The sequence below is a fragment of the Podarcis filfolensis genome, assembly GCF_964270895.1.
Source record: "Podarcis filfolensis genome assembly, chromosome: 8".
Classification (NCBI taxonomy): Eukaryota; Metazoa; Chordata; class Lepidosauria; order Squamata; family Lacertidae; genus Podarcis; species Podarcis filfolensis.
This window is the reverse complement of record NC_139611.1, coordinates 5,427,234-5,454,830: the sequence shown is the minus strand read 5'-3', so window position 1 is coordinate 5,454,830 and position 27,597 is coordinate 5,427,234. Positions and strand designations below refer to the sequence as shown.

The window sequence follows — 27,597 nt, the reverse complement described above, 5'->3', positions numbered from 1 at the left end:
CATCATAGGAGCCTAAAGGTAAAGGTAAAGGACCCCTTACAGTTAAGTCCAGTCGCGGACAACTCTGGGGTTGTGGCACTCATTTGTTTATAGGCAGAGGGAGCTGGCGTTTGTCCGCAGACAGTTTTTCCGGGTCATGTGGCCAGCATAACTAAGCCGCTTCTGGCGAAACCAGAACAGCGCATGGAAATGCTGTTTACCTTCCTGCCGGAGCGGTACCTATTTATCTACTTGTACTTTTTGGCGTGCTTTCGAATTGCTAGGTTGGCAGGAGCTGGGACTGAGCAATGGGAGCTCACCCCATCGCAGGGATTCGAACCGCCAACCTTCTGATCAGCAAGTCCTAGGCTCTGTGGTTTAGACCACAGCGCCACCCACGTCCCCTCATAGGAGCCTACACAACACAAAACACTGTTGCTGTATGTAGGTTTTATTTTATTTGTTTTTTATCTTATATATTGGAAATATACATCCAGGTTTTTTTTCCTTTAAATTTTTTGGGGGCCCCCAAGAGAGAGGGGCCCTAAGCTATAGCTTGTTTAGCTTATACATAAATCCGGCACTGCCCACCCCCCAGCGCATGAGTGATGTACAAGCTGCAGCCCCCACTTCCTCAAATGCACTAACACAGCAGCGCCCATGCAGCTCCATGAACCAAGCCTGCAAAATGTTTCAGGGTGTGTGCATGTGCCGGTCTTACTCCACGTTTGCACGTTAGTAGGGAGCTAAATGCAGCTAGAGCTCAGGTGCTCTCCAAAGTCCTTGGAGGGATGGGGGGTGCAGGTTGGAAATAAACTGATATTTGCATTGCACCTGGAAATTGAAGAGACTGAACTGGAAAATACAAAAAGAGAAGTCCTTTGGGTTTCTCACAGAAGATCACAGGAAGTTGTTGGCAAACCAACGTCAACCGAGACTTTTTTTCTTCTTTCAAGTAAGCCCAGAAGGAAATTAAATATATATATAGCATGCACGCACACACAATCTGTGGAGGAGATTCAGACCCGCAGTTCAGACGCAGTTGGGCAAACCTTCCCGCCGCTGGAATTGGGATGTCTCTGAAGCTGCCACGGAATTGGGATCTCAACCTGAAGATGGACATGTCTAAAATAGGTACGGCTGTTTTTTCTTGACTACATTTCTAGATGGTCCTCCCTCATTTTGTCCTCTCAACGACCCGGCGAGGCAGGCCAGGCTGAGACAGAATGTCTGGCCCAAGGTCACCCAATGAGCTTCCTGGCTGAATGGGGATTTGAACCCAGATTTCTCTGGCCCTTGTCCAACGCACTTGCTGCTCTTGTTTCCTTAATCTCTTGTGTGTATCAAGGGCTGCTTGGGTTTCGTGAGAACTTGGAAGTGAAGCCCCCCCTTTTAGCCAAAGGCACACTTCCTCTGCTGTTTACAAACCTCTGCACAGCATTTTCCCCAGGCCGTTTTGAGCCCAGGGGCCACGTCTACAAAAAGATATCAGATTAGCTTACCTCCTTATCTCAGACATGTTGCTTGTCTTTTCTACGCATCTTATGATCTGATGCAGTGTCAGCATTTCAGCTTTTAATTCTTTTTTTATATATAAGAAGGAGGAAGTTGGATTTTTCACCCTTTTGATTCTGCAAATGAGCAGGCGGTGATCACTTGAGGGGATGAAGTTTCTATGCTCTGAAGTTCTGTCCTCCTCTTTGAGCTCTTCCCCCCAAACTTTGCCACTTCGTGCTCGACTACATCATGTCATTATTCCTCAGTTTCACCTGTGTCTTTCTGGCCACCTCACAGCTTCTGAACAGAGGGAGCAAATGTTTGTCCCCAGGGAATATAGGGACCCCGGGCAGAAGGATTAACCACAGCAGTTCTGCAGGAGAAAAATATTTGCATGTCTGTTGGTATCACTTGAATAAGCCCCTGAGGGAAGGGAGAAGATCTTGCAGCAGAAAGGTCCTAAAGGTCATACTTTTCTCTCCTGCTGCTCCCTGGTCTCTCTCTCACACACACAGGTGGGGCTCTAGGTCCTCATAATCGGGGTTTGAAAGCAGCCTCCCCATCTCCCATCTGTCCTCAGCGCCTGACACTCTCAGACCTGCTGCTTCTGTGAGTTGAAACGCAGGACCTGCTGCAACGGCCTCTAGCCATGGCGGCAGTGGGCCATATTTGGGGCTGGTCTACCTGTGTCCTGTGCTCTTTCCAAGGTGGAAGAAGGTGCCAACTCCTCGGGGCCAAGGGAGCTTTTGTCCCCCCAATAAAATATTTTAGGGGGCTGCCCACACAAGTTGATGGGCATTGCCATTAAAATGGTGTGTGTGACCATGTCATGTGATTGATTATGTGGGTTTGTTGTTGTTGTTGTTTAGTCGTTTAGCCGTGTCCAACTCTTCATGACCCCCTGGACCAGAGCACGCCAGGCACTCCTGTCTTCCACTGCCTCCCGCAGTTTGGTCAAACTCATGCTGGTAGCTTCGAGAACACTGTCCAACCATCTCGTCCTCTGTCGTCCCCTTCTCCTTGTGCCCTCCATCTTTCCCAACATCAGGGTCTTTTCCAGGGAGTCTTCTCTTCTCATGAGGTGGCCAAAATATTGGAGCCTCAGCTTCACGATATGTCCTTCCAATGAGCACTCAGGGCTGATTTCCTTAAGAATGGATGCATTTGATCTTCTTGCAGTCCATGGGACTCTCAAGAGTCTCCTCCAGCACCATAATTCAAAAGCATCAATTCTTTGGCGATCAGCCTTCTTTATGGTCCAGCTCTCACTTCCGGGGTGGGGCTTACCTGCCCCCAATATTTTATTCAAGTTGGCACCCTGAGAGTGAGTCTTACCTTTCCTACCTGCTTTGCACAAACTGTCTCTTTTTGGGGGTGGGCACACTGTGGAGCAAAACATTCTTCTGCATTAGTGCTGCCAAACCTTTTTCTGCCATTCTGTATAAGTTTCTAAATGTGACCAAACCCTTTGTTACTTGAAGTGTGTCCCCCAAAGCACAGGAGATGCACGAGGGGTGATGCTATAGCAGCAGGGTGTGCAAAACGAGTAAGTCTGGCTCCTCCTCCTAAGGCTGCAATCAATAAACCCACGTCAGCTGTGCTAAATCCAGGGGCACTTTATTCTGAGTAATGGCACCAACTGTCGTGCCATTTAGCACGTTCTCTCTGCTTCTCTTGACGTGGAGAAGGTCATCACGAAATAAACTGAGAAAAGGTTTCACAAAATAGCGGATGTTTCCAGCACTAAGGTTTTTTGCTGGGCACCTTGAAAACATGAAGCGCTGCTTCTTCCTGCTTGTGTTTTGAGAGCCTGCGACAGGAAGCACCCGGAAATGGCATGCAGCCGACATTTCGTGCCTGAGCCGTTATTTTCAGTGTGCAGAAAATGCCATCAAGGCATGTGCAGGTTACCTGCAGTTTCCTCTCAAGCTGAAATATGAGGTGCACATTTTGCAACTCTATGAACTTGCTCTTATATCTGCAAGTTATCCGGCTTGTATCTAAGCATCTGTTGCAAGCCTATTTGCATTCATTCCTCCATTGTTTTCACTATCAGTTCTTTTGGAATCAGCGGTGGGCTGGGGGGGGGGGCATCAAAGCAGTCCAGAAGGCAGCCCACAGGTTGAGATTTCCTGCTGCACAAAGAACCACTGTATTAGGATGGCAAAACAAACTCTGCAAATTTGTAGAAATGGCAAAATTGACAGCAATTATTAGAGGTCGCTCAAATCAGAGAATAATCAAAAAGTGGGGTGGAGTGAAGGAATACATGAAGAAATATTGTTACGGAATTGAAATATTAATAGATAATGTGTAAAACGTGCAGGGGTAAGCAAGAAAATAACAATAGAAATAACTGAATAATTATTAAATTATAACAACACAATAAGATAGAAGAAATAAAATATTGAGATCACACATGGGTGAAGGGGAGTGGGGGGCATGTGGGAATCTATAATATTATTTATAATAGAAATTTCTTAACTGCGATGTATTTACATATAGCAAAGGGAAGCCTAGAGTAATGATGTATATTTTAATTTAGGTAATCTATGTAATAGACTTATGTTGGAAAACAAATATGGATTTTGAATTTGAAAAAAGAAGAAAAAAAGGATGGCAAAAATGGTAAAATGGTCTTCGTGGGCCACATCGGCCCAAGGGCCACACATTGCCTACCCCTGTGCTAGAGTAAAGACTTCAGAGAGGCACAGTTACTGACATTTGAGTGGCACAGTTTTATACAGATTAGTTTTTGTTATATCCTATAAATTTCGGATACTTTGTTTTTATTTTATATTTTGACAGCTCTGACTTATAAAATAATAATAATAATAATAATAATAATAATAATAATAATAATAATAATATTTTATTTATATCCCGCCCTCCCCAGCCAAAGCCGGGCTCAGAGCGGCTAACAACAGTAAAAATAGCACAGTTTACATAAAATCACAGTCAATTAATTGAAATACATTCTAAAATCAATTCAGAATCAAGTTAATGGCAACCATTGGGCTAGAGTTCTATGAGGATTACAGAAGGAGAAAGGGGGTCAGACTGTGCCTTGGCCAAAGGCCTGGTGGAGCAGCTCTGTCTTGCAGGCCCTGCGGAAAGATGTCAAGTCCCACAGGGCCCTAGTCTCTTGTGACAGAGCGTTCCACCAGATCGGGGCCACGGCCGAAAAAGGCCTGGCTCTGGTTGAGGCCAGCTTAACCTCCCTGTGGCCCAGGACCTCCAAGATGTTTTTATTTGAAGACCGTAAGGTCCTCCATGGGACATACCAGGAGAGGCGGTCCCATAGGTACAAGGGTCCTAGGCTATATAGGGCTTTAAAGGTTAAAACCAGCACCTTAAATCTGACCCTGTACTCCACCGGGAGCCAGTGCAACTGGTATAGCACTGGGTGAATATGATCCCATGGTGAGGACCCTGTAAGGAGTTTCGCCGCCGCATTCTGCACCCACTGGAGTTTCTGGGTCAGTCTCAAGGGCAGCCCCACGTAGAGCGAGTTACAATAATCCAGTCTGGAGGTGACCGTCACGTGGATCACTGTGGCTATGTCAGGGTGAGAGAGGTAAGGAGCCAACTGCTTAGCTTGGCGGATGAAAAAATACCGCCTTTGTTATAGCTGCAATCTGCGCCACCATAGAAATTACTTGGAATGCTGGAAGATTCAAGAAAGCCCTTGATAGCTCAACTATAGAACTTGCTCCCATAGGACCAACCTAAATGGCTTTAAAAGATGAATTCCTGGAGGGGAGGTCTATTGATGGCTCTGCTCTGCCTCTACAGTCAGAGGCTTTTGAATACCAGTTGCTCTGAACCTCACAGGAGAGGAGAGTTGCCCTTGCGCTTGAATCCTGCTTTTGGGTTTGCAACAGGCCACTGTGAAAACAAGATGCTGGATTAAATGGGCCGTTGGCCTGATCCAGCAGGCTTTCCTTACGTTCTTAAAAACAACAACAGCCCTTTTTGCTGCAATATTTTCCACCCCACCCCCTCGCAGTCGTTTGTGCTTCTGGGAAATAAAGAGTGTTTTCTCCAGCAGAGGAAACAGCTTCAGACCTCTGGGAGGTTTAGATCAGAAAATGGTTCTTCTCCGGAAGGTTTCTTTTCTTTAAAGTGGGAGACCCGATTATGGATCTCTGGTGTCTTGCCTTGATTGGGGCTTTGTGAGACAGAGCAACGAAGCTTCACAAAAGCTGGGTGGCTCATCCTCTCGTCATTTGTTCTTCCTGCAGCTTTTTCAGCCAAAAGGCTGATCACGACAAAGGCAATGAACTTCAAATGCCGAGGATCAGAGGAAGGAGACAATACGTTAATTCCACCTTACTTGATAAGACAAAAAATGAGCTTACAAAAGAAACACAGAGTGCAAATGAGTCAAAGCAGGCCAAAGGTGCCTGCGCCTCACTTTCCCTCTCCTGCCTCCGTTATCACAGTTGTGTGTGTGGCTGATCAATGACTCAACAAGCATTTGGACTGTTTGGAAACTTCACTTGCAGCTCAGATGCCATTTCTGGACATCGGAAGCTGCCCCATATGAAGTCTGATCCGTGGCGCTTCCAGGCAGCCTCCCCCAACTGCATACTCTTCAAAAAGCTTGGGACTACGACTCTCTTCAGATCCAGCATCCTAAAGTTGAGCTGGCTGGGGCTGATGGGAGTTGTAGTTCAAATCAACATCACCATCATTTCATCATCTATACCCCGCCCATCTGGCTGGGTTTCCCCAGGCACTCTGGGCAGCTCCCAGCACAGAAAAATGTTTTTTTTTTTAAGAAAAGAAAAGAGTCAACAACATCCCCAAGAACATCAGTGAGCTTACAGGGAACCAGGCAGAGGGCCTTCTTGGTAGTGGCGCCCTCCCTTCAGATGTGAAGGAAATAAGCAGCTATCTTATCTTTAAAAGACATCTGAAGGCAGCCCTCTTTAGGGAAGCTTTTAATATTTAACGCTGTATTGTTTTTAACACTCGATTGGGAGCCGCCCAGAGTGGCTGGGGAAACTCAGCCAGATGGGTGGGGTATAAATAATAAATTATTATTATTATTATTATTATTATTATTATTATTATTATTATTATTACTATTGCCTGAAGCATCAGGCCAATGGCCCATCTAGTCCAACATCCGGTTCTCATGGTGCGCAACCAGATGCCCCAATGGGGAAACCCGCAAGCAGAATTTGAGCACAACAGCCCTCTCCCCTCCTGTGGTTTACACTCAGGGGCGTAGCGAGGGGTGCGATGGGGACGGTCTGCGCTGGGTGTCCCCACTGAGGGGGTGGCAAAATGGTGGGCAGCACTCACCGTGGGGCCTGCAGCGTGCCGGAGCCACATGTATCGGGAGCCCACAGGCTCCATGATGTCCGCCTTCTGCTTCCCCTCTCCCGCAGCTATAGTGCGGCTGAGGCCCTGACCCCCCGGGGCATGCCTCATCCCTAAGGGCACCATGCCACGCCCCACGCCCTGTCCTGTCCCTATGGGCACCGCGCACCCCATCCCACCCCTCCCTAAGGGCGCCGTGCATCCTGTTCCTATGGGTGCTGCGCACCCTGCCCCTATGGGTGGTTCTCCCCACCCCTGGGCGCGCCACCCCAGGTGCCCAAGAGGCTGTTTCCAGCAACTGGTATTCAGAAGCTTGGCTGCCTTGAACTGTGAAGGAAGAACATGGCCTTTGTGGCTCAGAGCCCTCGATAGCCCTCTCCTCCATGAATTTGCTTGGGTTTTCTGGTGAGAAATGTTAGGTACTGAAGTTCTCACCCTGGGCCAGCAGGGGATACTGTAGATAGTTATGCAAATAAGGGATCGAAAGTGACGTTCAGTGATTGGATAGTTTTAGAAAATTGTTACAGTTACGTTGTACTGGAGCTCCATATAAGCAGGCTGACTGAGCCCTTCAGTTCAGTTCTGTTCTGGCCTGTGAATAAACAAGAGCTGTTTGAAGAATCGCTGTGTCGTCTGATATGTTCGCCCACAACTTAACAAGAAAGGAGCTTTTGAATTCTCTGCCTTGCTTGCTGGGCAAGGCCTGTTCAAGAAGGAGATTCTCTCTTTCTCATTCTTGCACCCGCCTCACCACAGGGACAGCTCCAAGGGTTTAGGTATACAGTGGTACCTCGGGTTAAGAACTTAATTTGTTCCGGAGGCCCATTCTTAACCTGAAACTGTTCTTAACCTGAAGCACCACTTTAGCTAATAGGGCCTCCTGCTGCCGCCGCGCGATTTCTGTTCTCACCCTGAAGCAAAGTTCTTAACCTGAGGTACTATTTCTGGGTTAGCGGAGTCTGTAACCTGAAGCATCTGTAACCCGAAGTACCACTGTACACACTTTCCATGTATACACAGAACCCTTGTTGGAACAGAACACCTGTGTAAGATGCGTTTGCACTGCGTTGAATTCACATCTTACCCACAACCTGATCCACAAGCCTCCAGCAGAGGGAGCTCATTAGCTAATAATGATATTTAACCTTTACAGAGCTGGAGAGAGTTTTATGCATTACCTGGTGACAACAGCCCTGTAGAGCAGGTCAGGCCCCGTATTGCAAGTACTGAACCTGAGCAAGAGCCCACATGACCTGGGCAGTTGAGTCTGCCTAGTTTCTGGCTCACCTCTCAGGAGCTTCAGAGTCACACTCAAATCAGTTTCATTTCCACTTTGCACCTTATTGCATGGCTGCTGTGTTTCTGCTGAAGCAAATATTTGAATGGCCTAATTTAGCCCTTGACACTTTGGGGAGGAGCCTTAGCCTATAGGGCTGTTGCTGTTGTTGCCTTGGCTTCAACAGCATCTCCTGCTAAGGGATTTGGGGCAGCAAACTTGAGGAATGAATGGCCTGAATGCGGGGCCAGATTTAGGTCTGATGAGACCCTAAGCTACTGAAGGTAATGAGGCCCTTTATATGTCCAGCTGTCCTTTGTCAGCAACAAATTGTCACTGTTGTTTGTGTTGAATATATGCTGTTTGACGTTTTCATCCCCCAAAAGTTTTTGATTTGAGTTTCTTCTGAAATGAGGCTGCATCTTAATGTTGTATTTTATTCTTGTTTTTAAGTTGTATTCTATTTACTGCATTTTTTGCTCTATAAGACTCACTTTTTCCCTCCTAAAAAGTAAGGGGAAATGTGTGTGCTTCTTATGGAGCGAATGCAGGCTGCGCAGCAATCCCTCTTGCTGTTCTGGCTTCTGAGATTCAGATTTTTTTTTTCTTGTTTTCCTCCTCCAAAAACTAAGTGCGTCTTATAGAGCAAAAAATACAGTAATTGTTTTTATACCTGGTGTTAGCCGCCCTGAGCCAGGTCTTGGCTGTGGAGGGCAGGGTATAAATAATTTTTTTTAATTATTATTATTATTATTATTATTATTATTATTATTATTATTATGATGTAATTTATGGACCTAATAGGTATCTAAAGCAATTTTATTTGTTTTTTATCTTATATTTTGGAAATGTACATTGTGTTTTTTCCCTTTAATTTTTTTGGGGCCCCCCAAGAGAGTGGGGCCCTAAGCTATAGCTTGTTTAGCTTCTATGTAAATCTGGCACTGCCTGGGTGGAGATCCAGATAACACAACAGAAATATAAAAAAACTGTATGGCATGGAGAAAGTGGATAGAGAAAGGTCCCCACCCCACCCCGTTTCCCATAGGAGGCTGTCATGGCCACCAGCCAAGATGGCTTTAAAAAGTTGTTGGCATCCGTCTGTCTCAAGAGACAATGGAGTGCACCTCCGGGGATTAAGCTAAACTGCTTTGTTGGACGCTACAACCAAGTGATGGGGCCCTGCAGACAAATGAATGGATCTTCCCTCCACAAGCACCCGTAGCTGCTAGGAAGGAGAACAACAGCCAGCGAGACGGTGGGTGAGCTGAGCTGGAAGATGGCTGGCAGCTAGAGACACAGAGACCTGCTAGTTCTGTGCTGAATCCAAAGCTGCAACTAATGGAGAAGAAAGATCTGGGGTGTGAATGCTGTGAGCCCTTCACTCTTATGCTCAGGTTGTGTGTTGTCAGCATCTGTCTGTCTTGAGAGACAATGGAGTGCACCTCCAGGGATGAAACCAAACTGCTGTGTTAGCAGTACCGAAGTGACCTCCCTGGGGCACAAGCCATCATGGTCTGCCCAGATGCCAAGACCCCACTCTCAGCCTCACTGATGTGGTCCGAAGGAAAGCAGAGCAATACATTTAGCACCAACAGGAGTTGCTGGAAGGAGGCGTACAAGGCACCATCCGATCGCCTTAGGGACTCGTTATGTACTGAGTTGAATAGGATCCAAAATGCAGCAGTCTGATTGGTCCTAGAACAATAGGATCCAGAATGCAGCAGTCTGATTGGTCCTAGAACAAGAGGATCCAAAATGCAGCAGTCTGATTGGTCCTAGAACAATAGGATCCAGAATGCAGCAGTCTGATTGGTCCTAGAACAAGAGGATCCAAAATGCAGTAGTCTGATTGGTCCGCAGGAGCCACCCAATCCAGCTCCAGGTGGAAGTGAATCCGCAACCTGATTGGCCTACAGGAGAATCCCGGAATTAGCCAATCACGTGGGGCCCATTGTGTAAATAATGTATATAAAGCAGACATTCTGGGGGAACATCCATTCCTCCTCACCACTATGAGCTGAATAAAGAGCATGAAATCCACTCTCGAATCCAAGTATATTTCAGGACTCCACTCCAGATTTGTAGAGGGTTTACTCCTTGGCCTTTTCTTCTCTTGAAGATATCCTGCAAAGCAGTGGAGGTTTAGGACCAGAGTTTTCCTTCTCCTAAAGGGCTCCTAAAGGGGGATGAGCCCCATCTGCCCCTCATTTCCCTCCTACAGAGCATGCAGAAACCACCTTCCTGACCATTGGACCCACTCTTGGTCTCGTCCCCTCAATCTGCTGCACAGGAGGGGGACGTCCCAAACTCACTGAGGGTTTGAGGCCGACTGGCTACCCTCACCTGGTTTAGTGGGCCAGTGAGAGCTGTTTCCTGGGGTGTGGCCACTGTCCCACGCTGACAGCTTTTAGGAGTCACAGGTGAGAGCTGGGGGGTCAAAAGTGTGCAAACTCCCCCAGAAGGAACATTCCTTCTCCTCGAACACCCCCAAAGATAAAAGAATCAAATTATCAATAAGAAGAATCAACAACAATAATTTTAAACATTCAAAAGTTAAAATAACAGCAGACTAAAAACAGGTTAAAACTCCCATCAACTTTCTGAACATCTGATTAGGTTTAGAATCATGCAGTTGGAGAGTCATCTGGTCCAACCCTTACAATGCAAGAATCTTTTGCCCAGTGTGGCATTCCTGGCACGGGACACAAATGTCCTATCCTGATTTTTCTCGGTGGCTGCCAAGGAAGGCCCCCGGCAGGTCCCCCTCATTCCTGAACAGCCGCATTTAATAAGAAAATCTGATGTCCTGGTTGGCAGCTTCTTTCGGTTGCTTGCCTGCATTTGTGAAGACGAACGCCCACGCAGGAAAAAGGAAGTCCATTTGAACAAATAGCTGCGGTGGCTTCCTTTCTCAAAGCTACGGGCTGCCGCGAGCCCCGCCATCCGCCAGCAATAGCTCCTTGGACTCGCTCCTCTGCTCTTTGCTCGGTCGGTGCAATGGTGGATTTTCCTCCCTGACGTGCCTGAGCCACTTCTGGGCCAGAAACGCCCCCTGGTTTTGCTTTGTGTGTGTGTGTGTGTTCTCCCTGCTTCAGCTCACTGCCTCTCGCTTCTCCCCAGTCCGCTCCCAGAGCATGATGGCCGTCGACCCGAAGGGCTCGGGGAGCTGGCCCCATCCTCCCAACCTTCTGGAGCGGCCCCTGAAGGCCGGCTGGCTGAAGAAGCAGCGCTCCATCGTCAAGAACTGGCAGCAGAGGTACTTTGTCCTGAAAGGGCAGCACCTGTATTACTACAAGGATGAAGAGGACCTCAAGCCCCAGGTACTGTTCAGGTAGAGGGTCCAGAGGGATTGCCCTGGTGGTCTGGGCTCTCCATGGGCCAGGGGGAAAGAGCTCCGTCTCAGGCAGAACTGGCCCAGGATGTTCTGCCACCTGAGGCCCAACAGCCACCTGAGGTGACTGAAAATGGCCAGGGGAATCCCCGGTGCTCTGAAGGTGGAGAAAAAAGGAAGCTGGAGAGGAGCAGGTGGTGGGGCAGTGGGCGACAAGCACAGGAGGTGGTGAAGGGAGTGACCTTGGAGCCCTCAGATCTGCTGCCCCTACCTACTGTCCCGAGCCTGCCGCCTGAGGCAGTTGTCTCACAGAGCCCCATGAGTGGGCCGGCCCTGGTGGCAGGAAGCAAAGTCAGTGAAGTTCTTGTGAGGGGGAAAGGGCTGATTATATTGTCACACCTCAGAAGAGAGAGGTCAGATGGAGCAGCCCCCGAATTCTTCCCTGGCTCAGATTGAAATCCGAGCCGGAGAAGTGATTCTGGCTTGACTCCTGCAAGTTCTCTTCCCCACCTGCAAGCTAGTGGAGCTGCTTCTCTTTGCTAGCTTGTATGGGGAGGAATCTTGCAGGGGCAAAATCCAAAGGGTTCTTTTTTTGCCCCTGCAGTGCAGATGTGGGGAGGGCAGGGGAGATGGGCAAGCCACTTTCAGAAACCATGGTTTGGTGTAGCCTTCTTTTGAAACCAACCAGTGTTTCCTAAAAACCATGATTCCTGCTCTGGACAATATGACAAACTAAGATTCAGGGAAAGTGGGCAAAAGGGTGGGGGGAGCTGGTGGTCCTTCTCCTGGCTGTGGGGAGGGGCTGGGGCAGGGCTTGTGGAGGCTCCTCCTTGCTTACGCAGCTCTCACTATCCTGCAGCTCACATAAAGTGTGAACCAGATTCTGAGCTTTCAACTTCTTTGGTAATGTTATCCAATATAAGGCCTTGTTGGTTTCCTCTGCATCTATTGGCTCCCCACTGCTGACGTTGGTAGTTGGCCACAACCCATATCTATCCTGTTGTTGCTTATGGAAAACTGCATTTTGATACATTCCCCCCCCCCCCCCAAACCAGCTTCAATCTGAATTGAGAAGAACGATGACACAGCTGCATTTTTAGCTGGCAATGTGTGCACAGCCTTGGTGGCATTTTCATGTTTTAAGTGCTGAACAAGTTGCCGGCGTCATAAGCTAAATATATACCCAGCTTCCTTCCCCATTTCACAGAGCAGCTGGTATTACACTGGTGGACTATAAATTCTCCTTCTTTCATGATGTAGATGAAGATTCACGAAACCAGATTTTGTGACGCCGTCACCAGAAAGTTTGCTAGAAAACGTTTGTAGAATGTTTGCAAAATAATAAGCTGCCCCCTTAAGTGGATACTACCATTGGGCAGCTCGCTCTCACAAGCTTTAGCCTTGGGCAAATGTTTAACGGCGTGAATGAAATTCACCAAGGACAAGTTTTTTCAAAGGGCTCCTGAATAGAACCTCCATCTTTAAGAGAAGTCTATCTCTGAGTTTTAGATGCTGGGCACAAAGAGCGGAAGAAGGTCACTGTTGCCTTTATGCCGCTGCTTCTCAGGAGCAGTCGGCTGACCACAAAATGTGGGGCTAGAATGATGCACTTTGCTCTGGCTCACCAAGACAGTTCTTTTATTCTTACTTTTCTGCACACTGCTGGGGGTGGGGAAAAGGCCTTTCCAGTGGTGTCCAAACTTTTTTCAAAGAGGGCCAGATTTGATGAAGTGGAGGGCCATGGGGGCCAACCAAAGGGCCAATCAAAGTTGTTGACCTTTTTTTAGGATTGATGTTTTTGAGCTTTTTTAAAGATTGAAGTTGTTGAGGTTTTAAACTGCCTCTGGGGCTGGATTAAATTGACTGGCGGGCCGGATTAAGCCCCCAAAACGGACTTTGCACATCCCTGCTTCCACCCCAAACCAAATTACCTCTAAAGACCCTCACTCATTGGCAGTGATCTTGTCAGCCCCTGCTCAAGAAACTCTTCACTAGGGGTGCCGACTGACTTATAATAAACAATGTGCCCCAAACAAATCAAGACCCGCTAAAATAGAGGAACATGGGCCTGGATCCTGTGCTTTGAGCAGCAGGTCAAAATCCGCAGAGATCAGTAGGTAGAGTCACCTGGAATCACAGAATTGTAGAGTTGGAAGGGATCCCTAAGAGTAATCTAGTCCAGCCCCTTGCCATGCAGGAAGAAGTATTCATGGTGTGGTGGAGATGAACTGCCATCAAAGGCGCAGGAGCAGGGGCTGGTTAAACAGTTGGCAATGTTGCGGGAATTTATGTATAGGTTGGGGAGGGGGTTGCCCCTCCAGCAGATATCATGCACATGCAGCCCACTACCAAAATCAGCACAACTGCTTTTGTGACTTTTGTGATTTATCCTCACAAAACACTTCATCACAGTTTCTTCCTATCTATTCAAAGGGCCTTTGCTGCACAATACCAAATGTAAGAATTCACTGATTAATGTATCTATATACTGGCTCACAGGGAAAACTTCAGAAATTCATATAGACATGTGAGCTCAGCTACTCAGCTGCCCCTCTGCCTGAGTGATAATTCCTGGCATCCTGATACCTGAGTGCCAGACAGGTAGCCATTCCAGAAATAACAAACCCAGATGAAGACAAAAGGGTGTGATTAACTTGGCTGGGAAACAGGGAAATGTAGATATCTCTTTTGTTACACTTGATGGGTGTTTGGTGGAGGGCAAGGAGAACCATGGGGCAGGGTACAGGATGCTCAGATTCCTGCCACCAGACCTCCCCTTTCATGATGTAACCATGATGTATTAGTGATGTAGTTTTTTGGGGGTGTAACATGGGGATTAGCAGCTAATAAAAGTGTGGGGGCTCTTTTGTTCAGGGCTTCCATCTTGTTCCACCTTGTGGCAGGTGGGAGTCCTGTTGCCACAGTCTTCAATAAAGACCAAGCCTACCGGCTTCTGTTTTGCTCTGGTATTTCTGGCTGGTGTCCATGTTTTTTGTCCAAGGGAGCCCTCAGATTTCTCCCTTAACAGCAGTCTCATCTGCTTGAAGCTGCTCGGCTGCTCTGCCCCCACCAATATAGTTCCTCTCTTCTGATTTCACTTCCCATTTGCACAGGTCCGTCCTGTGTCTCGCTCCACCCACACGTCTGCTTCAACCTCCTCCTGCCTTTGACTTCTTCCACAGTGCTTCCTGTGGCAGGAAAAGACCCTGCAACCCCACACACTTAATCTGTCACACCCACGAGTTATCTGGCGATGATGTGCAATCTTCACAATAAAAATACTTTGCACCTTTTTTTTTTATTTTTAAGTGCAATACAGCTGAGTAACCATGAAAACACCCAGGGCAGCCCTTGCTACCAGTTTGGCTCAAGTCATCTGCCTTTTCCTCGTGACTGCCCCGACTCATGACGTTGTCGTCTGAGCTCTTCCTTCGACATGAAGAAAAGGCTGTATCTCCCTTCATTGGGGCAGGGTTGAAATTCCACCCTGCCTGCCCGCCCCCCGCCACCCAGTTTCCCAAAAATATTTTCCCCTTGCAAAAAACAGGGACTGATTTTCTGTTCCATTCTGGAGTGGGTAGTGGGGAGTAATAGAATCATAGCATCGTAGATTTGGAAGGGGAATCACAGCTGAAGAATCAGTGACAGGCCTGGCCATCCAAACTCTGTTTTAGAAACTTTCAGCAAAGAAGAGTCCAGCACCTTCCAAGGGAATTCATTCAACTGTCAATAATAAAATACTGCTTTTTTTTGTTTGTTTTCAAAGATCTTTATTGAAACTTAAAATATATACATAATAACTAAAATTCCCAATGATTATAAGTGCATAATTATACACTTAATTATAAAACCCATCACCCACCCTCTACTTCCCTCCACAGCAATTCGACTTCTGTATATTTCTTTCTACCTTTCCCCCCTTGCATTCCAAAATAAATTATTTTTGTTAAATTCTGATTTTTCTTTCTTTCTTTGTTTTGTTATTGCTTACATTTTTTATTCTAAGCTTATTAACATGTCATTTTTAGAACAATATTTTGACTTACAATGTTCGAAATACTTCCACTCCATTCTTAACTTTTGATTTGATTGATATCTTATCATTGAAGTTAATTTTGCCAATTCTATATACTCACTTAATTTACAAATCATAAAATATTGCTTTATGTTTCACACTTGCTGCTGTTTCTGGTTTCAGGGATCGATACGCCTTCATGGAAGTTCCATCAGGGAGGTGGCAGCCACAGGCTCTGACGAAGTGGGGAGATTTATCTTTGAAATCATCCAAGGTGAGCAGCCCTCAATGGCATGGCAATTTCAGATTCAGGTAGGTAGCCGTGTTGGTCTGAATCAGTAAGGTAAAGGTAAAGGGACCCCTGACCATTAGGTCCAGTCACAGAACTCTGGGGTTTTGGCGCTCATCTCGCTTTATTGGCCGAGGGAGCCAGCGTGCAGCTTCCGGATCAAGTGGCCAGCATGACTAAGCCGCTTCTGGCAAACCAGAGCAGCGCTTGGAAAAGCTCCTGCCAACCTAGCGGTTCGAAAGCACATCAAAGTGCAAGTAGATAAACAGGTACCGCTCCAGGCGGGAAGGTAAACGGCGTTTCCATGCGCTGCTCTGGTTCGCCAGAAGCGGCTTAGTCATGCTGGCCACATGACCCGGAAGCTGTACGCCGGCTCCCTCGGCCAATAAAGCGAGATGAGTGCCGCAACCCCAGAGTCAGCCACGACTGGACCTAATGGTCAGGGGTCCTTTTACCCTTTACCTTTAGCACACACTGGGGAGGAGTTTTTTGGAACAAAGCAGGGAGTGGCCAGAACTGCTGTTTCCTCATTTTTTTAAAAAAGGTAGCTCTGAATAAATGTTGATTTTAAGTGCCCTTTTTGGATTCAGCCCTGGGGAAGCACTGCTCCTCTGAGTTGCTGCCATATTTTACAGGCAAAAGCCTGTTGGGGAAAGACATTAGTAGGGAGAGAAATCCATCTGCAGCAGTTTCTCCACTTTCCAGGATGAGTAACTTGCTTTTTTCCACCCCCACGCAGGCGTCTCGGGAGACCAGAATCGTGCAGGACAAGACTCCTACGTGCTGATGGCCAGTTCTCAGTCTGACATGGAGGACTGGGTGAAATCTCTCCGCCGCATGGTGGGGTCTCCCTTAGGAGGTAAAGGGGGACGCAAAGCTCTTTTGTATCAACATGCTGTTGGTTTAATTCACTTTCTATCCATTTCAGTAGGGCAAGAGACATCCCCACCTTTTAGTTTTCATCTTCATCACTGCGGGAAGTCGCAGGATAAAATTTCCTGTGATGGAGGTTTCTGAAACTCTAAGGATGTGAGAAAGCTGTGGGGTTGCAGCATTGTGAGAGCTGTGTGGTAGCCAGCCTCAGCAATGCACGAGTTGTTGTTCTGCTATTCATCACCTGACCCTCACCCCAAGATCCCAGGGCAGGTGGCATCATTAAAACACAATACAGTGGACAGTCGGGTTGAGAACGTGATCTGTGTGGGAGGCACGTTCACAACCCACAGCATTTGCAACCCACAGCAGCACGTCTGCACACACGTGGGTTGCGATTTAGCGCTTCTGCGCATGCGCGGCCGCCAAAACGTGGAAGTAACCTGTTCTGGTACTTCCGGGTTTCGGCAGTCCGTAACTCGAAAAAATGCAACCTGAAGCATCTGTAACCTGAGGTATGACTGTATTAAAAACAATTAAAAACAATTTGCAATCTTAAAAATCAGATGAGTCCTAAAAGCATACACGCATGCTGAAGAGCCAGGTGTGAGCAAGGTGCTTTTGGCGCTAAGGATGTGGTTGGTGCTGAGGTCTAAACCACTGAGCCTCTTGGGCTTGCCGATCGGAAGGTCAGCGGTTCGAATCCCCGCAACGGGGTGAACTCCCATTTCTCGGTCCCAGCTCCTGCCAACCTAGCAGTTCGAAAACACACCAGTGCAAGTAGATAAATAGGTACTGCTGCAGTGGGGAAGGTAAAGGGTGTTTCCTTGCACTCTGCCTTCTGTCATAGTATTCCGTTGTGCCAAAAGCGGTTTAGTCCTGCTGGCCACATGACCTGGAAAGCTGTCTGTGGACAAACACCGGCTCACTCGGCCTGAAAGCGAGATGAGCGCTGCAACCCCATAGCCGCCTTTGACTGGACTTAACCATCCAGGGGTCCTTTACCTTTGGGTGCTGGAAAATGGGTGTGGAAGATCCGTATTTAGCCCCTGATTGCCAGTTGAATGTTCCTGGGGTGGGTGTAAGCAAATGAGTCATGTAGGGATTAGTGTCGGACTAAGAGCTGGGAGGTAAAGGTAAAGGGATCCCTGACCATTAGGTCCAGTCGTGACCGACTCTGGGGTTGCGGCGCTCATCTCGCTTTACTGGCCGAGGGAGCCGGCGTACAGCTTCCAGGTCACGTGGCCAGCAGGACTAAGTCGCTTCTGGCGAACCAGAGCAGCGCACGGAAATGGCGTTTATGTTCCCGCCGGAGCGGTACCTATTTATCTACTTGCACTTTGTTTTTGTTTTTTTATAAATATTTATTCAATTTTTCAATTTTATACAGACACAAAAAGAAAAAGAAAAAGAAAAATATTAAAAACAAATCAATTTCGATATCAATTTTTCAATAACATGTTTCTTTGACTTCCTCATACCTCCCCTTCTTGTTTTCTAGTTCAAATTGTTAATCCAGCAAATCCTAATCTCTTAACATTCCTTTTAACTAACACCTTATTTTCCAATCAACTTTTTAAATTTTATAACTTAAACAATATTAATCCCAGTTCTTTTTATCATAACAGCTAGAGACCACATAAATTCAATCCAGCATCTTTCAAAGTTCATTAATTTTGCAATATTTCTGTAAATAGTCCTTAAATTTCTTCCAATCTTCTATCTACTTGCACTTTGTGCTTTCGAACTGCTAGGTTGGCAGAGCAGGGACCAAGCGATGGGAGCTCACCCCATCATGGGGATTCGAACCGCCGACCTTCTGATCGGCAAGTCCTAGCTCTGTGGTTTAACCCACAGCGCCACTCGCGTCCCAGCGTTCAAATCCCCACTCGGCAATGACACTCACTGGGTGACCCTGGGTACCAGTCACTGCCTCTCAGCCCAACCTACCTCACAGGGTTGTTGGGATTGAACAAAGACGGGGACAACCTTGGAGGAAGAAAGTAGGACAGAAACGCAGCAAATAAGTAAAACAAATATGCATATTATTTATACTCCATATTTCCAACAAACTGCCTCTGTGGTGGTATGCAAAATAAAGCATGCATAATTTTGTAATTAGTTTGGCCTTGGCAACAAGAGGCCACCTTAGTGGTGAAGACAAGGAGGCCTTGATGTGACGAGGACCCAGAGACGCTTGCGCCTGTTACTGGCAGATGGCTGGGCTTCCCCAGGCCCCCTCATGAAGCGCCCATTCAGAGCCTGTCTGTTAGCCACTCGTCAGTGTAGACCTTGACTCGGCTGCAGGCTTCAGAGCCCTGACTCTGACATGGGCAGCGTCATCACTGACACAGACGTATTCCTGTCGGAGAGACTTTGGGCTCCTGCTCGATCATCCACGGAGCATATTGATTTTTTCAAAGTGCTTTAGTCTTTGGCCTCGTAACAACTGGGGGAGGCAGGCTGCGGGCGCCCTCCCCTTCGAAGGCTGTGCCATAATTTCAAGGGAGCAGGCAAGATGCGATCCCAGGCCCCAGACTGACTAGCGCTGAATCGTGGCGCCGTTTTGGAGGGAAATGACTGCCTCTTTCTTTTGCTGCAAAGAAGGGAGCCGTGATGTGGAGAGGGCAGCTTCAGCCTGAGTGAAGGAAGTCATATGCAGGAGTAATGGAAGGAGGCACCCGTTTACTATGTACAATGACAGGTTTATGATGGTTCTCTAAAAGCCAAAGAGCTCTTTGTCAGATCCTTGCCCCTCTCGACGTTCCTGGGAAGAAGGATGTGTGGATGCTGGGCTGATTTGGAAAGGGAAGAGACTCCAGAATCTGGAAGCAAGGATGAGAACAGAAGCCTGCCTAAAGGCGTAGAAGCAAGTTCTGAAGTCCTTTGCTGGTTGGAACTTGGACTTCTCTGCCATCCTTTTCCTGCCTGGACTCCCGATGAAGGGCTGGGAGTTGGGCTTTTGCTTTCCCGACCTGGAGATGTTCTTTTGCTGGGAGTACAGGAAGAAGAAGCAGCAGCAGCCCATGGCCCACAGAAAAGGTACTGCTGCCTCTTTAAATGCCAGCCTCTTAGAAATTCATGCAGAGCGCAAGCTGCCACAGAGTGGTGCAGCAGCAGTGCCCACAAATGCGCCAGGAGCTCTCTGAAGAGGTGGATTTAGGAGAGTGCAACCAGTTTGCCCACCCTGGGCACTGAGCTGAAAAGGAGTTGCAGGGGACACTGCAACAATGACGATCAATGGAAGGCAGGGGGTGGGGGCCTGAATGTTGGTGTTGCACAGAGTGCTGCTGAAAGTTTAAAGCCCAAAGTCCGCCACTGCTCTCTGTGTGTTATACAGCAGGACTTGACTTGCCAAATGCCAAGAGACACTGAGAAGCTTTTGTCTCTAAAGTGGTGAAATAAACTGGCAGGAATGGCTGAGCTGTGAGTCAATGAAGTCTCTAGGTGGTCTTAGAAAAGCTACTATTCTTCCCCCTCTCATCTACCACAGGGGGATGAGAGGAGCCCAAATTGCAGGGCTGTTGTAGTAGGTAGTAAGGGGTTTTTTTTTGGTGTTATTTCATCATTTGTACTCTCATATTTTTTAAAATGCAAAAGTACTTTGTTGTTTCATCATTTGCACTTCTGTATTTTGAATTCCACAGAATTTCAGTTAAGGATCATCTGTGTCAGACTTGCCCCGATCTGGTGCCTTAGTGGGTTGTGTAAACCACTGTTCTGAATGATGCTTTTTATAGGGTAGGATGGGGTTGGGGGCCACTGGGGTGAGTTTATGGAAACAAAGGGGCAGTGGTCTGAAAAAGGTTGAGACCCACTGTTCCCAATTTTGGGTTACAACTCCCATCAACCCATCCCTGCTCCCGTCAGACCAGCATCATATGCCAGATGCGAGTTGTAGTCTTTAAAATCTGGGCAGGGATGCAGAAACAGAACTGAAGATTAAGTGGGCTGGTTCCAGAATAGGACCTTGTGAGAACCTATCTTTCTTTTGTGTCTTCTTCTCTCCCCCCCTGCCCCCAGTGGTTTTTGGCCAACAGCTGGTGGAGACCATGGTGTATGAGCAGAAATTTGGGAAGCATCAGGTCCCCATCTTGGTTGAGAAATGTGCTGAGTTCATCAGGAAGCACGGCCTGAACGAAGAGGGCATCTTCCGACTTCCTGGCCAGGACAACCTGGTGAAAGAGCTGCGGGATGCCTTTGACGCGGGAGAGAGGCCGTCCTTTGACCAGTAGGTGGCGTATTTCTCAAGGGAATCCAAGGCTGCCAGTTCTGGGATGGGATTGACCTTTAGATTTAACACCCCACATTCTCCCCACACTTTAGGCCAGGGGTCAGCAACCTTTTTCAGCAGGGGGCCGGTCCACCGTCCTTCAGACCATGTGGTGGGCCAGACAATATTTTTTTTTGGGGGGGGGGGAATGAACGAATTCCTATGCCCCACAAATAACCCAGAGATGCATTTTAAATAAAAGGACACATTCTACTCATGTGAAAACACGCTGATTCCTGGACTATCCGTGGGCCAGATTGAGAAGGCGATTGGGCCGCATCTGGCCCCCGGGCCTTAGGTTGCCTATCCCTGCTTTAGGCTCATATGCATGCCTTCAGAGAAATGCTAGAATAAAAGTATTTTTATATGGTGTTCTATTTGGGTGCTGAATTATGCCCCATTTTTGAAGTTCCCATGGGATGCGGGTGGTGCTGTGGGTTAAACCATAGAGCCTAGGACTTGCCGATCAGAAGGTCGCTGGTTCGGATCCCCACGACGGGGTGAGCTCCCGTTGCTCGGTCCCAGCTCCTGCCAACCTAGCAGTTCAAAAGCACGTCAAAGTGCAAGTAGATAAATTGTACCGCTCCGGCAGGAAGGTAAACGGCATTTCCGTGCACTGCTCTGGTTCGCCAGAAGCAGCTTAGTCATGCTGGCCACATGACCCGGAAGCTGTACGCCGGCTCCCTCGGCCAATAAAGCAAGATGAGCACCGCAACCCCAGAGTCAGCCATGACTGGACCTAATGGTCAGGGGTCCTTTTACCTTTACCTTTGAAGTTCCTTAAAGCGAAACCTAGAGTTACATAGGTATGACATGTCCCCAGTTTTCCAGCACTGTTTGTGGGGTCTGCTCCTGCCAGTAGCAAGGTCTTTTGCATGCCTCTCTATCTCCTTTCCTTATTTTGCAGAGACACAGATGTGCACACAGTGGCTTCTCTGCTTAAACTCTACCTCAGGGAACTCCCTGAGCCTGCCATTCCTTGGACACAGTATGAGGACTTCCTCTTGTGCGGCCAGCTTCTGACGGCCGATCAGGCAAAGGTTTGGAATAACGCACCTCTTGTCAGTAATCTCATGTTACTTTCCAGGATGCAGTGAATATGCACGCTTTTTGTATGGGTTATGTAAACAGCCTGAGCTGCCTTGGGACGCACCTCCAAGAGCAGTACAGTGGTACCTTGGAAGTCGAATGGAATCCGTTCCGGAAGTCTGTTCGACTTTCATAAAGATCGGAAACCAAGGCACGGCTTCCGATTGGCTGCAGGAAGCTCCTACAGCCAATCAGAAGCCGCAGAAGCCCTGCTGGGCGTTTGGGTTCCAAAGAACGTTCACAAACCGGAATACTCACTTCCAGGTTTGCGGCGTTCAGGAGCCAAAACGTTCGACTCGCAAGGCGTTTGAGATCCAAGGTACGACTGTCTTCACTTTCTCTCCCTCCCACAGTCCTCACAAAAATTGCACCTCCAAAGCTGCTCTTTGCATTTCACAGGAAGTTCCTATTGATGCCAATGAGGCCTCCCATTGAAAGGCAAACAGCACTTTATGAGATTCTTGCCAGTGCCTTGGCAAGGAGAAAAAGAGAGTTACTCTTTTGACCATGGCCCCCCTGAAGCTGCTCAGGCTTCCCCCTGCCCAGCTGCTATTGGCATAAGGAAAACCATGTATGTTGATTGCATTCAAAGACTTAAGGCTCACCCACACTTCTGCTTGCTCTGCGTCACCCCACCCCCAAACACGCTGTTTACTGCTGAATCTCGAGTTTTCTCTGGATCAATGTTTGCTCCAATTTACTGCCAAGAACCGGGTTTTCTGGGACAAAGCAGTGGGGCAAAAGCAAAACCACTTGAACCGATGCTTTGTAGGGACAAGTGCAAGGATAAGGGCTTTTGATATTGGAAAAGACTCCCTCAGAAGGTTTTTAAACGGAGGTTTGGTGGTTGTCTGTTCGGGATCCTTTAGCTGTGATTCCTGCATTACAGGGGGCTGGACTAGATGGGCCTTTGTGTCCCCTTCCAAGTCTACAATTCTATGAAATGACAATGTTATTTTGTGCTAGGGATAAATGCTTGTGACAACTGAAAACCCAGCCTTATCTTCTTCTAGGGTCATCGTCAGCTAGTGAAGCAGCTCTCTCTTCTGCCTCGGGACAATTACAACCTCCTCAGTTACATCTGCCGGTAGGTGCCCATTCACTGATGCATTCATATCTCGCCATTTTATACCAGGAGATGTACAAGTTGCCACATCCAAACCCTCTCGCTGGCAGGGCACTCATTTGCAGACCACAGCAGGCTGTGAATTTCAGTCCCGACTTTTGGGACCTTCACATTGTTAGAGGTAGAAATATTAATCTTCTGTTTGTCCGAGAAAGAAGTAAGCAGAAACATTTGGTAATTTTCAGATTCTTCAGGACTGGGACAAGCCCTCTAAGTAGCAAGAACGTGTAGAGCACTGGTTTTGTTTTAATATGTATGCTTTGTTCTCGTTTTGTATTTTTATGTTGTGAACTATCCTGTGATCTTTGCATGGAGGGCAGTATACAAATTTTAATAATAATAATAATAGGTTTCCAAAGTGGGCACTGGAGATATAAATGACAGGTATTGTTTATAAGTTATGTTGAATTAATTGTTATATGTAAAAAAGCAATAAAAGACATTAAAAAAAAAGAAGAGTTGGCGCCGGGAGGCATGCTTTTCTCAATACACCGATGAAGCATTTGCACAGGCTAAACTCAGAAAGTGCTTTAAAAAAAATAAAATAAAGTAAAATGCAGTCAATTTGCAACTCATGCATGTGTAATTTCAGCTTTACGTGCTGCCAGCAAGCCGGCTGAAATTGCACAAATTAAACTCAAATTGCACAAATTAAACTTGCTTGAGGGGGACAAGACCTTTTTGTCATGCTGGGTCTGGGAGGTAAGATTGCTTGCACAGTTGCGCTTCCAAGTGGTTGTTTTGAGTACCTACGTACATACGTAATTTTATTTGTATGCTGCTTTTTGAAAGTTGAAACCATGTTCCAGGCGGCTTACAACATGAAAAAAACCCCAAAATCACAACATAACAAAATTACAGTCATAAGCAACAAACAAAACTTCAAAAAACAAACAGCCAAATTGAACAATTTCCACATGAAATCTAAAGATCTAAAACAAAGATACAAAAATTCATATCAATAACAGCAACCCTTGCCCCCTCCACACAGAGCCCCCTAAACAATACTTCAGACCAAGAGTTGATTCAACTGCTTTTGTAGTTGGAGTCGGTCCGGGCCCACCTTCCCAGGCCAAGGGGAAAAGGCCTGCAAGGCGCAGGGAGCAGGTCTTCCAGGACTCACAGCCAAGACGGACTATATGCAATTTTGACTTTGCACGCAACTCGCCCCACCGCCCTAAGCATAACCCCCATACAAATTGTGAGTTAACTGTAGTCACAATAAAAAATAAACCTATGGACCTGTTATTGCTGGACTCTCACTTTCCGATTTTCTGGCCTCCGGATTCTGGCAGGTTCCTGCATGAAGTCCAGCAGAGTTCCTCCACCAACAAGATGAGTGTGGAGAATCTGGCGACAGTGTTTGGAGTGAATCTCATCAGACCAAAGATAGAAGACCCTGCCACCATTATGAGAGGTGCAATGGGGTGGAAGGGTGGGGTGTTTGGATGAAATGAGGTGCCCCATTTATCCAACAAGGTGCACCCCATTTTGCAAATGTTCACATACCGTATTTTTCGATCTATAAGACGCACCTTTTCCCTCCTAAAAAGTAAGGGGAAATGTGTGTGCGTCTTATGGAGCGAATGCAGGCTGCGTGGCTATCCCAGAAGCCAGAACAGCGAAAGGGATCGCTGCGCAGTGCACCCTCTCGCTGTTCTAGCTTCTGGCTTAGCCCCTCAGTCCCTTCCCCCACCTCCTGGAAAGGCCCCTAAGAGCCGCACGGAGCGTGTGTGTGGCCTGTATGGGATGCATACAGGCTCTGCTCAGCGCTCCCTTTAAAGAATAGTTTTTTTCTTGCATTACCCCTCTAAAAACTAGGTGCGTCTTATGGAGCGAAAAGTACGGTGTGTAAGTGCAATCTACATTTCTATATTACTAAATGAAGCTGATATTGTATAGATCAGTGGCTCCCAATTGGTGGTTTTTGGGCCCCAGGGGGTCTCCATAACCTACCCAGGGGGTCCGGGGCACCATTCCCCCTGCCCCAAGCTTCTACCTAGCATGATCCTTTGGTGTGTTCCTCCCCCCCCCCCGCCACAGGCACTCCCCAGATCCAGAAAGTGATGTCAACCTTGATCAGCGACCATGAAAAGCTCTTCCCCATATCGAAAGACGTGGCTCCTGCTCCGCCTCTGCAGAAGAGTGACTCCAATAAATCTCCAGTTCCTCGCAGCTCCGTCGGCTGGGATGCTGCCCAGAGGCCGCTCATGGCCAGAGCAGGGAGCAGGACTCTCCTGCGGCAAATCGTGAGCAGCCTTTATTATTATTATTATTTATTAATGTGTACCCCACTTTTCCTCCAAGGAGCTCAAGGCTGCGTACATATTTCTCTCCCCCCCCCATTTTATCCTTGCAACCACCCTGCGAGGTAGGCAAGGCTGAGAGTGAGTGAGCGGCCTGAGGTCACCCAGTGAGCTTCCTGTCTGAGTGGGGATTTGAACCCTGGCCTCCCAGGTCTCAGTCTGACACTCTGACCACTGCACCACACTGCCTCTCCGCCCTGCCCTTCCGGTGTCTAGTTTGGCCTCGGCATTCGCTTGAAGGTTTCTCTCTTCTCTTTCAGAAAGACAACCCTGACGTCTCCATCTCCGAATCGGCTGCCAGGTCAGCTGAGGCGGCAGAAGGTAACGGGGAGATGCAGCCCAGCGACGTTCTGGGGTCATGGACAGAAGAGCCCAGGAAAAGGACTCAGACACTACCCAGCAGGAAATGCTTTTCCTTCCTTTCCTCCAACAGAGGGAACCAAAGCACGGATGGAAATGAGATTTTCAACAGTGAATTTTGGTCCTCACCTTCCCCAGCTGGCCTGCAGCCTGTTTCTTCTACAGGTGCCCACAAAAGGACACTCTCAGGGGGACTGTCCAAGTGGTTCAATCTCCCACAGGCTTCCAGCTCCCACACCCCCAGTGGTTCAGCGATGGAAACGAGGAAGGAGGCCCACAATGAGAGACCATTGGACCAGATTAGTGAAATTTCAGGACAGGGTTCTCCAATACATGACATTCCTCATCCTGGGCAGAACGGGGCAGTGGTTGCAAACCCCAGTCCTGAAAACAGGGGCTGCCATTCAGAGGACCCTGAGGTGCTTAGGAAGATGATTGTGGAGCTGAAGGAGGAGATGGAGTCGCAGAAAAAGGACTATGAAGAGCAAATTAGGAGGTAATGCAAAATAACTCAGTTGAGCCTGTTTCTCTCTGAAGCTGATGGTTTTATTTTATTCTTTATTTGTTCCATTCCCATCCTACCTTTTTCTCCATGGAGCTCAAGGCACATGGTTCTCCCCCCATTCCTCCTTTAATCACCACAACAATAATATTATCCGGGGGTGTGTGTTATTGTTTGTTATTATCGTATGTATTTTTTTTCTATTTCATCTAATCCCAATGCCCTGCAGTCATCTAAAAGAATGCACATTCTCTCCTCCCCACCCCAGCAATTTCCCCAAAGAATTATGGAAGACAAGTGTCATTTATATATCATTTCTTAAGGTAAAGGTAAAGGGACCCCTGACCATTAGGTCCAGTCATGGCCGACTCTGGGGTTGTGGTGCTCATCTTGCTTTATTGGCTCAGGGAGCCGGCGTACAGCTTCCGGGTCATGTGGCCAGCATGACTAAGCTGCTTCTGGCGAACCAGAGCAGCGCACGGAAATGCCATTTACCTTCCCGCCGGAGTGGTACCTATTGATCTACTTGCACTTTGACATGCTTTCGAACTGCTAGGTTGGCAGGAGCAGGGACCGAGCAACGGGAGCTCAACCCATGGCAGGGATTCGAACTGCTGACCTTCTGATCAGCAAGTCCTAGGCTCTGTGGTTTAACCCACAGCGCCACCCGCGTCCCTATATCATTTCTTACTCCCATCGCTGAATTCCTCCCATCCCCTGCCGCCTGAGGCAGTTGCCTCACTCTCCTAATGGTAGGGCCTGCCCTGCCTGCTGACATCACTTTCCTTTTTTTTTTTTTTTTTTTTTTTTGCAGCCTCGAGAAGGAGAACTATGAGGTCTGGGCCAAAGTGGTAAGGCTGAACAAAGAGATCGAGGAAGAAAAGAATAGGTTTGCTGAGCTGGAAAGTAAGCTTCAGAGCGTCGAGCGATCCCAGGCTGACCTTGAAAAGAAGAACCAACTTCTGGAGAACTCCATAAGGTCCATGATCCAATCTGCAACGAAAACTGACTAAGGGGAAGGGCTGCTCATTCTGAACAGAAACTAGCCATGCTCCTTGCAGGGCAGGGGGCGGTCAGAGGCTCTTTCGAGCACCGTGCCTGCCTTTCTTCCACTGGCCTGATGTGCTGGGTCACGGGTCAGGCCTGGTGGAAACTGGTGGGTCCCAGCCAGCTGATAGATGCTCTTAGGAGATGTGGAGAGCTGCAGGCTGCAACGTCCTCCCACGCCCAACTCTCTTTGCAATAACAGCACAGCTGCCTCAGGCCATTTTCCTTCCTGACCTCCATTGATTAAACATCCCGTTCTTGTGGCCAAACTGCAAGAGCTGCCACCCCAGCATTCTTCCA

General features: G+C 47.8%; 1 protein-coding gene across 1 annotated transcript; it reads left to right on the top strand.

The window, feature by feature from the left end:
- The first annotated feature begins 684 nt into the window (after positions 1–684).
- Positions 685–27,597, top strand: ARHGAP25 (Rho GTPase activating protein 25). Its single transcript, XM_083629424.1, has 11 exons — positions 685–1,113; positions 11,207–11,406; positions 15,616–15,706; positions 16,461–16,580; positions 20,618–20,825; positions 21,775–21,907; positions 22,970–23,043; positions 24,378–24,499; positions 25,126–25,331; positions 25,649–26,244; positions 27,065–27,597. The coding sequence occupies exons 1-11, from the start codon at positions 969–971 to the stop codon at positions 27,261–27,263; spliced, it is 2,094 nt and encodes a 697-aa protein (XP_083485550.1). The 5' UTR covers positions 685–968; the 3' UTR covers positions 27,264–27,597.

Excerpts from the sequence above, each read along its gene's own strand:
- ARHGAP25 (XM_083629424.1), top strand. The coding sequence starts at position 969 with ATGCACGCACACACAATCTGTGGAGGAGATTCAGACCCGCAGTTCAGA. Across the intron at positions 20,826-21,774 it reads GAGAGGCCGTCCTTTGACCA|AGACACAGATGTGCACACAG; the intron begins GTAGGTGGCGTA and ends CTTATTTTGCAG. Across the intron at positions 25,332-25,648 it reads GGACTCTCCTGCGGCAAATC|AAAGACAACCCTGACGTCTC; the intron begins GTGAGCAGCCTT and ends CTTCTCTTTCAG.